We start from the raw sequence: 14,287 nt of genomic DNA, 5'->3' as shown, positions 1-14,287 counted from the left end.
TTAGATAGATAGAGGAGTAAATAGAAACATGTAGAGTGAAAAGGGTATTAGTCTGAAAAAGTACAATGCAAAATTATCTCAACAGCCACAATTTGTGTGCAATCCAAAATTGCCCTCCGTATAATGGTATATTATTGGTTCCTATTTTGAAACTAAGCTATATGGAAACGGAACTTGTGCATAAATATACAAAGTGTTTATATGATTAGTATTGGTACATAAATGTCAATAAAATTGCAGCAAAGCAAATTAACCCCTTCGATGCTCATGACGAGCTCAGCTCGTCATGAGGCACGGTTGAGCTGTGCTGATGACGAGCTGAGCTCGTCATGAACAATGGGAATGCAGAATAAGCAGCACAGGAGGGGAATTGCTGCAGCAGCGATGGTGTTAAAAAACCCAGAGGCAACTTAAGTGGAATGAGTGCCTGCATGGAGTTAGCAATCAAAAACAACGGTCATACAGCTCTAACAAAATAGAACCAGTCCAATCCATACACAGGTCTCTGTAATCTCATATCTGCTAAGTGAGGGAACCTATGCCAGATGTTAATGGCCTACTGGAAGGGAAATTCCCTTGCTTGTGGTTTTTTGGCAGAATATATATGCATGGTGCATTAGGTGTTGGGTTGTATAAATATCTATATTCCAGATCAGAAATCAGGAAGTGTGTCAATTTTTGTCCAATAGTGCGAGTAATGTCCATACGTGGGATATGATTGAGTTTACTATAAGACTCAGACGCAACTGTAGTTATAAGTAACATTTCCTCTCAGTACTGCAACAGCTAGAGAGGAGATTTACTGCCAGAGGCTACTCAGAAAAGATCCTTAGCAAGGCTAAGCAGAAAATTATGAGGGGTCAACGTGATAGTCTTTTGCAAAACAGAAGACATACTTATACGAACCACAACAAATTTTCATTTATCACATCATACAATGCCTCAAGTTCGGAAGTTCATACAATCTTTTATAGACACCTGCATCTTTTACAACTAAACACTGCACTTAGTGACTCAATGTTTTCTAAACCATCTCTGATACACAGTGGAGGCAGGACATTGAGGAATCTACTCTGCCAGACTTTTTCGAAACTTGAGCAACAAACAGTAATGGTACATGGTTACCGGGACAGCCAAACGGTTTCCACAAATGTGGACAAAGTAACGTCTACCTTTTGCTCAAGACAAAGTATCAGTATTTCAATACAACGTGAACAGATGACATGAGGTTACACAATTCATTAACTGTAACACCAAATACATTGTGTATTGTAAAAACCTGAGAGTGCAAACTTAGTTATATGGGGAGCAATATTAAACCACTCAAAGACAGGCCCAAGAGCACATTAGCGATATAAGGAATAACAATACCAACTATCCCTTTTCAGTACACTACAAAAAACATTCACAATAAATTTGAAATTATCAACAAAAAAATTCATGAAATTGCATAATTGGAAACCAACCCTAGAGGTGGCAATAGAAAACTTGTCCTTAGGAGGTTAGAAACCAGATAGATCATTCAATTAAGAGCAGTTGACAGGGGTTTTAATACTAATAGAGCATTGAATGTTTTCTTAATGGACTAACTTGGAGTTTATGTCAACATATCAGGAGATTTATATATGCTGTGCAATTGGGGTATAAAAATAATAATAAACATTTATAAAGCACAACCTTCACCTCACAGGTATTCGTAGTATGCCCAATTGTATGATGTTACAGGGTAACCACAATATGTTATTGTCAGAGTTCTTACCTAGGCTTGTACAGGAGCAGAATTTAGCTAATTCCCAATGCCCATCTTAGGACAACCACTGACTCCAATGAGACTGGTAATCAGTAAAGCCCCAAGGAGGGAAAGGGGATGGGGATAAGAAGAGACTACCTGATCCGTCCTCGGTTCCTCAACTCTCTTGTTCTTCTATTCTGGTTTTTCTTTTATTTACTGCCTGTATAGTAACAGGAGGTGTATTTCATTGAAGTTTTGAGAAACTGTAAAACAAGAAACACCTATTACAAGCAATTCTTTCTAAGGTGTGATATGTTCTCTTATTTTCTATGAGATCAAATCTATTCTTTTACATACCTTGTTAGATCTAGGCTTTAGCTGCTCTTCTTTATAACTTATATAGAATTAATAGTGGGTATGTTTTTCCTTTTTGTTGAACATATTCAGGTTTGTAGTTGTTAATTCAATTTTCTGTCTATTTGGAACCACACAGTTCAATTGGAATTTCAGCTTTAGTAAATTCAATTCTCTATTTATTTCTCTTTAGATTCTTGAGGGGCCCCAAGGCTTCCTGGGAGGCGTAAAAAACAAGAGATGCTGGAAAGGACCTTGTGTCAGGTGATTAACCCTCCTTCTCTCTCTCTGTAACTTGCCTCCGCCAATTTCTTAACTTCTTCAATTGCTGTGCATACCAAAGGAATTAACACACAAGAGGGAAGGGAATTACAATACTATTCTCGCACTTGAGATCAGTTGAGGGGGGAGAGGCACGTCTCTAATTTCACAACTGATTCCGCAGCTATTGCTCCAAGATGAGATGCTTCTCTTAACCAGAGAAGACAGTCTCCAAGACTAGACATTGCCTTCAGAATAACTCCTCTCAAAGGGGAAACTAAGGAATTGAACCTGTCCAAACTAAAATGACATTCACCCACTGACGACACTACCCTACCTGATTAACTCAATGAAGCCCCAACAAACTGCTACTGCTCAGGAAATTTATTCGGTGAAGTGCGAAATGCTCTGACAGCGTACACTTCACATTCCAAGCCTGAGAAGGGAAGAAAGAATAGAACGCTCACTAGAAGACTGCTTGTTTGGCTGCCATTATGGTGCTTTTCTTATTACAGTTTGTTCTCCATTTAGAGAAAGCACCCATGCCATTAAGTCAATGCCCATGATATAGGGGTTTATCTTAGCCTTTCGCTGTTGTGTCCTCACATTTATGTGTTTTACTAGATATGTTTTGGGCTGGATCTACCTTATTAGAACTGTATGAACATTGTATTTGATTGTTAAATCAGTCCATAAAGGCACCCATTTCACCCAATTTTCCCTTGGATTTTTGAATTTGTACTGCTGCAATTTTTTTGACCATTATGTACCAATACTATTTATGTACACACTTTCTATATTTATGCACACATTTCATTTGCATATAGCTAAGTTTCACAATAGGTACAAATAATGTGATGGTATACTGAGGGTAGTTTGGACTGTATACAAATTGTGAATGTTGAAATAATTTTTGCATTGTACTTTCTCAGATTATTACATTTTTCTCTGTACATGATTCTGTTTACTCCTCTAGCTATCTAACAAGTTGATGGTCTCCTGTCTCTTAACTATATAGGCCAATCATGTTTTCACATCAATATTTCTTCCATATTTATACATGCAGCCAATACATATTTATATCTTTTTGTCTTAGGCATGCCATCTGGTCCATTTTAGACATGAATATTTTGTCTCAATAGTTTATCTATCATATTTATTCCCCTTACTAGACATTTGGCCATGTGGCAGGTACTTTTCTTTGCATTACATTCAACTCACAAGTCTAAACTAGCTATGGTTTCACATGCAATCAATTAGAACTGACCTAGTTCCATCAACTGAAACCTCTTTCAACATGGCCGCTTGCATACTTCATACCCAAGGACCTTGTCCTCCTTCCATGTCTACACCCATGCTGGTATGGTAATGTAGTATCTTCAAACACATTTAGGTCTCTTTCAGAGTTTTGAGACCAGCATACCTATATACTAGGCGAGATTACATGCATTGGTTTTCGAGACTGTAAGCTATGTTTTGTATTTATGGACCATTCTACATAGGTTTGTCACTTACACACAGGCTTATTACGGTCTTAATTGGATATGGCTTGAACTTGCAATCCATTTGAATTGACATGATTTACAATAAAGGAAACCTTGTCCGACATGGCGGCTCACTGACTGGATTCCTCAGGACTCCAACCTCTTTCAGTGTCTATAACCCACCTGGCCCTGTATTTTAGCGTCCGGAAAAACACATTAGGTCTCTTTGAGCACTTTTAGACGGGCACGCACCCATGAACCAGGTGACAATACATGCATAGGTTTCTAATATACATTCTAGTACTTTTTTTTACAGACCATTGCTTACAAATCTTTTACTCACTTACAGTCTTATCAGGGTCCTCTTTAGCCTAAACACCTTGAGACTCCTAGAATGCAATATTAAATACAATATTTACTTTCTCCACAACAATACATACCATGTAGACAGGTATTAGATATGTTTCATATTACCTACATTTTATTAACAATGTGCAGTTACGGTGGGTTATTGTATACCTATTTTAGGTTGTCCATTTAGCAGGGACTTACTGTTTTTATTTTTTTATTTTACTTTCTCCCGGATTCTATACAAGAGCTCATGTATATATAACCAGGACGTTCCTCCCTAGACACATTTATTTTCTCTCTCTGGTCATATCCACTCATTAAGACTTAGTAATGTAATTGTTCGGGAGAGTTATTCTTAGAAGATTCACTTCAATGGGTTTCTGAAACTGGTTATCCTCCTTTTTCCTACTTAGTTGGGCCACTCTGCACGTCTATCGGAAGCATTCCTTTATCTTGTTTTTCTCAAATAATGTGATTGGGCCCTTCACCACCACAGGTTTTCTGTCCCATTTACATTGATCTTTAGTTTACCTATGGTCATCATGTCTTTAAATGCTACAACTTATTCATATGTACTATTTGCTGCAATGAAAAGATTGAGTAGACAAAACACTTGTCCACTGGCTGTGACATATGCACGTACCTTTTAACCTAAGTCATAAGGATTTGATTAATGTTTGGAAGTCTTCAATAATAAAAAGACTTTCGAGTACTTCATGTTACTGAGAATCATTGGACTGTATATATACGCTATGGACTGTATTTAGATGAGTGCTTCAATTTAATAATTGCAAATTTGTTTTCCACTATATTTATCAAAATTCTGATTTCACAATTAAATCCAATTTTGACAAAAAGTGGAAAATATCTTTGAATTATTTTTCTAACATTTTTTCAAGCAGCAATATAACACTAGGCCTGTCACATAGAAAATGCATCTGAACCTACACAATGAAAACAACTTTTAGGCCTAACTTCAAATGCAGAGTGTCCATTTTTTCTTATATTTAGCACACTGCCTTGTGGCTTACAGATCAGTTGGACGTGACTCATTAATATGTACAAATAGGTTTTCTTACATGACAAAGGCACTTTTCCTTGCCTGGGGTTACTGCAGAGTTTCTAAAATGCAACCGATTCGAACTCAGTGGGGCTCCAGGCAACCATATATTTTTGTCATGTATGTGAGTGGCGTCAATACATACTGCTATATTTTCTGCACTGTCTATTGTAGCGTTCGAGGAAAGTCAAAAAGACCAATTGGGTGAAACCAATTATACCAGTGCCATGTTAGTGCCACAGCGTACAGACTCTGCCACAGTAGAAGTGTCAGGGCCTAGAGTCCATAGAGTCCATATGCTGTGAAAAAGGAGAAAAGTCAGGGGTGACCATGCAGAAAAGGCAGGTAATATGAATCAATCCCTTTATTAGCTTCCTTACTCAGTCAAAAAAACAAAGGCTATTTACCACCTCTGCAATGCAATTGTCTGTTCTGAGCCCCTCTAAATCTACTACTTCCCTCTGTTAAGTGCTGCCCTAGCACCAAACCTTCCTGTAGGGAACCCTTCACATTTGCAGACCTCACCTGGTCTACTCATAGATGCATCTTAGGCCCACCATGGCAAATAAATCAGGTTATGTGGCTAGTTTTCCCAATGTCAGATCTCTATTCCCATACATCAGTTTTGTCCACATGGCAACTAAGGAGCAGAAACAAGTGACAGCTGTCAGCTTACAGTACCAGGCCAGTTACTGGCCATACACTGGCCATCCACTCACAGGTGAATACTCAATACCAGTGCCATGGGTATGCCTCGCTGGTGTGGTATACGTACCTGGGATGATGTAATGTTATAGTGTGCTGTCTCTCTTTACTCTGTGGGTTAGCTGTGTTTCACCTGGAATGTAGAATGGTATGTCTTGAACTGAGCAGTTAGTCTGGAGCTGGGGCTGAGATTGGTGGATGGAGTTTCTCTTGCTCTACAATAAAGTATTCTTCCTTAAACTGCACGTTGGGGATCTCATTGGAACTACTACTTTTCCAAATGTATGCCTGCGTGGCTTGAAACAAGGGATGGTCAAAGTGAAAGACGAAGCTTTAGAAGTGAGGCAAAGTTAGGGAATTTCACACTTTGCAAAGTGGTACTAAGTTAAACGACTTCTCCAAAGTCATAGTTTCTCTTTTCTGGACCTGAAGGAACTTCCTAACATGGATAGGAAATTAATGATGTGTACTGGGATAGGATTGTAGTGCATATACCAGCTGTTACTAGAAATGCCAGGTTCAAATGAATAAATTGTTATATCCTGCATAGAGCATATCTTACAACTGGTAGGACTAACAAGTTCTATGCGACTGCTGCTTAAAAATGCCCTAGATGTGGGGAGCTGGGGGACGAAATGTTCCACATGGTATGGTCCAGCCCTTCATTAACAGGGTTCTGGGAGGAAGTAATAGAATATATTAATGGAATGACCTTGTGGGATATCGCTGTGCACCATTGGCCTGCCTCCTAGGGGATACCCTCATCCTAAAAATAAGAAAACTACTACTAGATTTACTGACTTAGGTTTGATTATGGCAAAATGAGAATAGACTATGCACTAGAAATCAGCGCATGGTCCCCCAATTACTAGATGGCGTAAAGAAATGATTAAATCGGCACGTTTGGAGAGTGCTATGCTGTTTCATGAAATTATAAGAGAACAAGGGAAAATTGAAAGCGTTAAAGCATGGGAACACCTGTTGGATAGTTTGTTGGACTCTGAAGCAGACACAGATTCATCTAATAGTTCCCGAGTTTTGAGGGGAAGGGAAATCTAGTTTAATACTGCTAAATTGGGTGATAATGGGTACTACTGTGATATACTTGTGGATGTGGAATATTTTGACACTTTATTTCTGACAGCTTTTCTTTATTAGTGGTGACTCTGGGTGGGGGGATTGATGGTATAGTTTTATTGTGCTTCAGTGTCTTTATCTCCTATCACCATTGACAAAAATCTTGCAATGGGACGTACGGTAAAGAGAATTGGGAGGTTCATGGCACAATTGACGAACACAGCTTGTGACTGGTGTATTGCATGCTCAAAGCCACTTGCAGCAGCGGGTGCATGCCTGTTGCATGGCAAGCCCCATTATTTTCACTCAATTTTAAAATGTTGCAGCTAGAGTATCTGGTATCCTTTAAACAAAATTAAAAAATGTGAAGTCGCGAGTTCTCTAACTTTGCAGACCTCTCATTGAAATCACTTTTGCAGCATTGAATGTTCAAACTTAATAAAAGGAGAACAGGAAAAGCACCTATGAAAAGGAAGCAAAATGCTGAGCTGAGTAAAACTGGTTTCAGTTCATGCAAATGGATGGAAAAAATATATAACTGAGCAGACTGGGTGGACACCTGCATAGGAGAACTGAGCATAGCTGAATACATGCCAGATGTTAAAAGCACTGAATTAAAACCTTTACTGGGAGCAGTGTCCTGTCCCACCTCTAAATAAGACAGAGTTTTCCCAGGTGGTGAATAGAAGTGACTCAACAGGTAGCAGTGACATCACTTTCCATGCAGCCAGATATGCAGCTATGCAGCTGTACTCTCAAATTAGTTGGGGTGGAGGAAAAAGAGGATGCGGAGTAAAGAACAACCCCTTACAATAAAAATATATTTCATATCTATTTAGTGTTGTGATTTATATTCTGCTGGAATCCCATTACCTTGTTTCACACACAATGGCACATTTGTTAAGATTCTACTTGTCAGCCATAGTTACACGTAAATTATTCTGAGAAACAAGCGATAAAACATATTTTCTAAAATATTTCTAACTTATTGATTCAAATGTTCATTCAGAGATTCTTGACACAGTGCAGACTTCCAAATTATAGAGAAACTTCACAAATAACACTCACTTTTTCGTTGTAATAATATGGGTCCAGGTCCTCCAAGGGCGTGGAAACCATTCCTGGAGGTATGTCCCCATAAATAAATGGCAGTGACCTGCCTGCTTCCAAGTCACTACTTGGCTTTGGGCCGTTTTCATCATCGTCATCTCTATGATCTTGCTTGGGTTTCTTTGCTTTTTCCTCCTTAATACGCCTTTCGATTTCTGCAAGAGATTCTCTGGTGAAGTAGTGGAAGCTGTCAGGTCCTGGTGGTACAAGACGTTGCTGCGCCATCTTTTCATCCTGGATTTTTAATTACTTTCAACCATGCACATCACGAAACACTACAAAACAAAGAAAACATATGACCCATATTTTAAATATTGCTAAAGAGCAGAAGGAAACATTTTCAATGACATTTACCTCAGAACAGATGTGAATGTTTAGACCAATTAACAACTGGAAGAGAGGCCTCGGGAACTAGAAAGCAGGCTGTATATTGTAAACACGCAGAACTGACACTAAAGTCCACCTCTGCAGTTTTCTTAAGAAACAAATGAAAAGGCATGCTTTGCGCTTGAAATAATATATTACTTTTCAATATTGCAAGAACTATTAAATACCTACTGGCGGCCACCAGTAGGTACTTAATAGTTAGCACCTAGTTTCCATAGAAAAATGTTTTTTTTCATTTGCCAATAACTTTAGTGTTGTTTGATGCATCCTCGCGAAACCTTCAAAACTTGTTTGCCACTCACTTCAGCTGCTGTCTTGAAAGTTTCGGGGTGATCTGTCGAGTGGGGGCCGAGAAAAAGGTGCGTCCCAAAACCTGTTTCCCAAGTTTATTTCCACCAGAACTTTAGACATGGCTACAGTCCAAACTGCTGAACAGAATTTCACCAACTTTGGCAGAAAGGTAGATGTTGGTTCAGGGGAGTGCCTTGTTGAGATTTAGTGTGAATCTGTTCTGTAAGTGTGGAGTTATTAAAAGAAATGTCTAACTGTATAAATAGGGACACAAAGGATCTGCAACCCCTACTGACCTCGTGCTGAGATTTGATTGTCTGTGAACACTTCAAACCAGGAAGTGGCAGCAGCCATCAAGCAGAGTCCCAGAAAAAACGTTAAAAAAGTCAAACGGGCAGGGTAGAAAATACCCTGACCCCTAGGCACTTGGGGGGGTTAGGAAAAGCATTTAAAAAAACATTTTAGGCAGGAGCGCACTGGAACAGAGGCTTCCACCGAAAATAGAAAAAAATACAGATGTGCAGGCTCCTGCGCTTCTGTAATCTTGAGCCCCTGGTGGGCCAGGTCCTGGGGGCATGCACAATTTATGTAGGAGGGAGTCCCCCTCCAAGGGCATATAAATTCAGGTGGCCACCACCTCCCCGGGATACTGTTTTTAATTTATACGGGGTTGATCGCTAGGCAATTGCGTCACCCTGGGAACACCACCCCCCCCCCCCCCAAGGCAAATTTGCAATTAATGTGGGGGCCTGCGTGCACCCCCGCAGGCTCGGGGACTGCCACTTTCCCAGGACTGCAGTCCTTGGTGGTCCCTGGGGTTAAGTCGTGCAATGGAGGGGAGCACACGTCCCCCCTCATGGAGCTAAAGATGGCCTTGGCCAAAGGACCAGCTCCTGCTACGTCCCGGGGTGCCTTCGAGAATAGCTGTTTGCTGTGGATTGGCGGGAGCTTTACCTCTGCGGCCAAGCCACTGCAAATGCTCCACTTCCATCAAGCAAGAGTATTGAAAATTCTCCAGCTTGCTGGAAGCAGAGAAGATCTGCTTTCAGACAGAGGGAGATGCTTTTTAGCAGCCCCTATGTCTGAAAGCAATGCCAGCTGCCGCAGGCAGCAGGGGGGCCAGCAGGGACCACAGGGGCCCTCAGGCTCCCCTTCGCTCCCCAATGAAAGTCACTGGATGTCCTGGGTGGGACCAGGGCACCCAGAATGGACGCCGGGTCCCCATCGCCAAATTTGGCCTGAGAAGGCGGGCCAACAAAGCCCCCCTGCCTATCTCTAAATGGGTGGGCCCTAGGGAACGGGGTCCCACAGAGACCCAGCCTGAGGCCAACATTTTTTTTTAATTTTGCCACATATTTGCAGAGGGGTTCAGGAAAATGTAAAAAAAAGAATTGTGGGCTCCCGCTCTTTAAAAAAAACTGATTTTTTTTATGGGGAGGGGGGGAGTGGACCCTCTCTCAAGGCCTTTTTTTACTCCCTAGATCCACAGCTCTGTGGACCATTGATCTTTTTAAAAGGGTGCCATGCAGCTCCCCATCCCTCAGACATTTATGGCCCTGGAGACCCCATCCTCCGTGAACAGTTCACATGCTATGGCCCAGGGAGCCAACACTTGGAACACAGCAGTCTCCCTGCCTGCACCAGCAAGGAAATGGAAACTTGTGTTTGCTCCTGCTTGGCGGAAGCCTTTTAAAACTCCTGACACCAGCAGGCAGGAGCTTCAAAAATTCTCCTGCCAGCTGGGAGCAGACTTTCTTCTGTTTCCCTTAGACAAAGAAGGGGGTTCCCCGTGGGTAGCTTTAGGATATGGGCAGGTAGTAGGGGGGAGAGACCAATTTAAATAGAAAGAAAGAACACCCTGCCTCAGGATATAAAGGCCCCAGCTAGAGGGTCCAACAGATATATGTGAAGGGGTGATTAACCTAGGGGTTGACACTACACATAACAATCACATGGTCAAATCAAGTAGACTATACAGTTCATGTTAGAAATATATATATTTTTTATTTTTTAAAGATGGCAAGGATATAAATATTGAATGAAATTTTTGTATCACAAGTACATTTAGATCATAAATAGGACAAACATAGATATGGGGGCAACAACAACAGGGAAGATAGTCCTACCCAGTACCAGCCACACTACACACACACTCTGTCTCATTCACTTCAATCTCTTCCCACTCTTTCTCATTTTGTATCATTCACCATTCATTCTACCATTCATTCTTCTGATCCTGGCGAGTACAACACATAGGTGGTTAATGTGTTGTATGGATCGGAGTGTTGGTCCAGGTAGATGGTTTTAACTACGGGTCCTGATGTAGTAAGGACAATAACCGTATTCCTGGAGACACAAGCCGACGCGCGTTTCGGTGACAGGCCAGTGAGGCCGCACCTTCGTCAGGGCTAGGGGCAGTATACTGGGAGGGGCACAAGGGTAAAAATCTGAACGATAGAGAGCAAAACAAAATTCATTTTACTTTTGTGTATATACATATGCTGCTCATAGAACAATTCTGTGCTATCAACATATATTTATCATGATTCTTGTGCAATTTAACATTTCAGACATCTATAGAAGATTACTAAGATTCGAGAAAGCCATTTTGTCCATATAATAAACATTGGAGCAATGCTCCTACAGTTGACCGTTGATCGCTGTGTAATGTCAAACCCTCTAGAGACACTCCCTGAGATAGATTCCCTATTGCGTGGAATCTAGAAAGGCATCATGATAGCCTTCACTGAATGAACCATCGAGCACAATTCACACAACAGTAGCTCTCCACTTACAGGCAGGTATATAAACTTCTTTTTTTCGTACATGTTCTCATAGTACATGATCTATACCAGCACTCTTTTCTCTTGCACACACATGATCCTATAGTTAAGATGAGGTCCAAGGTCCTGGACAGGCAGATAGTTATACTAATCATAGTTTAGTAACTGCTCCAATGTTTATTATATGGACAAAATGGCTTTCTCGAATCTTAGTAATCTTCTATAGATGTCTGAAATGTTAAATTGCACAAGAATCATGATAAATATATGTTGATAGCACAGAATTGTTCTATGAGCAGCATATGTATATACACAAAAGTAAAATGAATTTTGTTTTGCTCTCTATCTTTCAGATTTTTACCCTTGTGCCCCTCCCAGTATACTGCCCCTAGCCCTGACGAAGGTGCGGCCTCACTGGCCTGTCACCGAAACGCGCGTCGGCTTGTGTCTCCAGCAATACGGTTATTGTCCTTACTACATCTAGACCCGTAGTTAAAACCATCTACCTGGACCAACACTCCGATCCATACAACACATTAACCACCTATGTGTTGTACTCACCAGGATCAGAAGAATGAATGGTAGAATGAATGGTGAATGGTACAAAATGAGAAAGAGTGGGAAGAGATTGAAGTGAATGAGACAGAGTGTGTGTGTAGTGTGGCTGGTACTGGGTAGGACTATCTTCCCTGTTGTTGTTGCCCCCATATCTATGTTTGTCCTATTTATGATCTAAATGTACTTGTGATACAAAAATGTAATTCAATATTTATATCCTTGCCATCTTTAAAAAATAAAAAATATATATATTTCTAACATGAACTGTATAGTCTACTTGATTTGACCATGTGATTGTTATGTGTAGTGTCAACCCCTAGGTTAATCACCCCTTCACATATATCTGTTGGACCCTCTAGCTGGGGCCTTTATATCCTGAGGCAGGGTGTTCTTTCTTTCTATTTAAATTAATTTCTTCTGTTTCCCTGCCCGCATTCCCGGAGGAAGCAGCAGAAATAGCTGCTCCCTGTGGGCAGGAGCAATACCGGCTACCGCAGCATGCGGGGAACAGGCTGGTACCCAGGAACACCTAAGGCCCGAGGGATGGTTTCTCTGGAGCCATAGCAGCTCAGGGAGGAGACAGCACATCTCCTTTCCATTTAATTATATGTTTTAGCCCCACAGCATGGGGTCCATGGGGCCAAAATGGCCCATGATAGGGGGCAGCGTGCCCCCCTTCCATTATAAAAAACTAATGCTATGGAAGATGGGGTCCTCAGGGCCCCAAGAGGGTCACAGAGGGGAATCTCACACCTCTTCCCTTAAAAAACTAATAGCCCCAGGGCATAGGCACCCCAGGACATAGGGAGCCGGCCTTGGGCGGTTGGGGGTACCCACTGCCATTATTGGCTCCAAGAGTGGGGGCCGTGCAACACCGCCCTCCTCCATCTGATTCCAAGGACCGGCCCCAGGGAGGTGGTGGCCCCTAGGGCAGTATATAGCCCAAGAAGATTTGCTGTGCAGCTCCCCTCCCACTGTCAAATTGGCCACGCCCCAGGGAGGTGGTGGTTCCCAGGCCCAACTATGGCCCGGGAGGAGGTTCGCATAGCCTTCTCCAATTTTCTCAATTTTGGTGTGCCAGGGGTAGAATGCAGTCCCCGGGCAGTTAAGAACTCAGAGGGGAGGTCCCCTCTCTTATTTAATTCAAAAGGCCCAGGGGGGTTGGTGGTCCATGGGACCTTTAAATGTCTAAGGACGAGGCCCACCCCCTCCTATTTTTAATATTACCCCCGGGGAGGTGGTGGTCCCCGGGGAAGAAGATCCCATGCGTAGGGTCCAATTATACTTTTAAAAACAATGCCCCCAGACCTGGTCCATCCAGGGGCTCACAAAAAACAGGTGCTTGTTCTCTTTGTTTGATTTCTGCTGGAGTCGTGAATCAGTCGTGATCTCTGCTGAAAAATTGAGAAAAAAAAGCGTTTCGCCCTGGCAAGTGGATCCCAGGACCGCGGGGTAGAGGGTTCAGGGTATTCCTACAATGTTTCCTTTTTTATTTTTAAACGGAGTCCTAAGTCCTATTTTTAAACTGAGTCCTAAGATGGCTTCCAGCACTACTAGGTTGAAGTATTGTCAGCCAATCAGATGAGTATGGGGACTGTCAGATCCTCAGAGGATCTGCATCCCTATATAAACAAATTAGTTTTTTCCGGAATATCACAAAAAAACGACTGAATGGATTTACAACAATTCACAAAAAGGTTGCTTTCTGGACCAAGAGCTACCTTTCTGGCAATTATTTCTTTTTTAATTAAACACACCAACCAAAGACCGGTGCATATAAAAATAGAGTCATTGTACAAAATACACTCACGAGTACATACTGGTGTTCTACAGAATGCCATTCAGCCCATGACGGATTGGGGGTACAAGCAAAAAGGTTTTCGTTATACATTTCCTGGCAATAGTGTGAGACCTGATTATACATCAGCTGCAAACAGACAGTAACAGGGAGTGGGGGATGGAGAGATTTAGAATGTCACCCCTACGTGGGAGAAGCCAGCACCTCCGCTGTCAACTGGGCCATCAGTGCCCGTCTGTCTCACTGGAGTTCCATGCCCCCACTGTACCTATTCCATTTCCCCCACTTCTGGTCCCACTTTTTGGGTCAACCTCAGCCCTTGAATACTGACTTTTC

General features: G+C 41.8%; 1 protein-coding gene across 1 annotated transcript in view; it reads right to left on the bottom strand.

Annotated features, from left to right (window-relative positions):
* The window catches only part of LOC147731524 (sodium channel protein type 2 subunit alpha-like), a 662,760-nt gene that overhangs the window by 429,819 nt on the left and 218,654 nt on the right, over positions 1–14,287 (bottom strand). The window contains exon 4 of the mRNA XM_086956588.1: positions 8,093–8,409. Within this exon, the coding sequence (XP_086812714.1) occupies positions 8,093–8,359 (267 nt within the window). The 5' untranslated portion in view covers positions 8,360–8,409. The remainder of the gene's footprint in view (positions 1–8,092; positions 8,410–14,287) is intronic.

The sequence above is a fragment of the Lissotriton vulgaris genome, chromosome 2_1 (assembly GCF_964263255.1).
Source record: "Lissotriton vulgaris chromosome 2_1, aLisVul1.2, whole genome shotgun sequence".
Classification (NCBI taxonomy): domain Eukaryota; kingdom Metazoa; phylum Chordata; class Amphibia; order Caudata; family Salamandridae; genus Lissotriton; species Lissotriton vulgaris.
The sequence above is the reverse complement of the archived record's forward strand: the minus strand, read 5'-3'. Positions and strand labels throughout refer to the sequence as shown.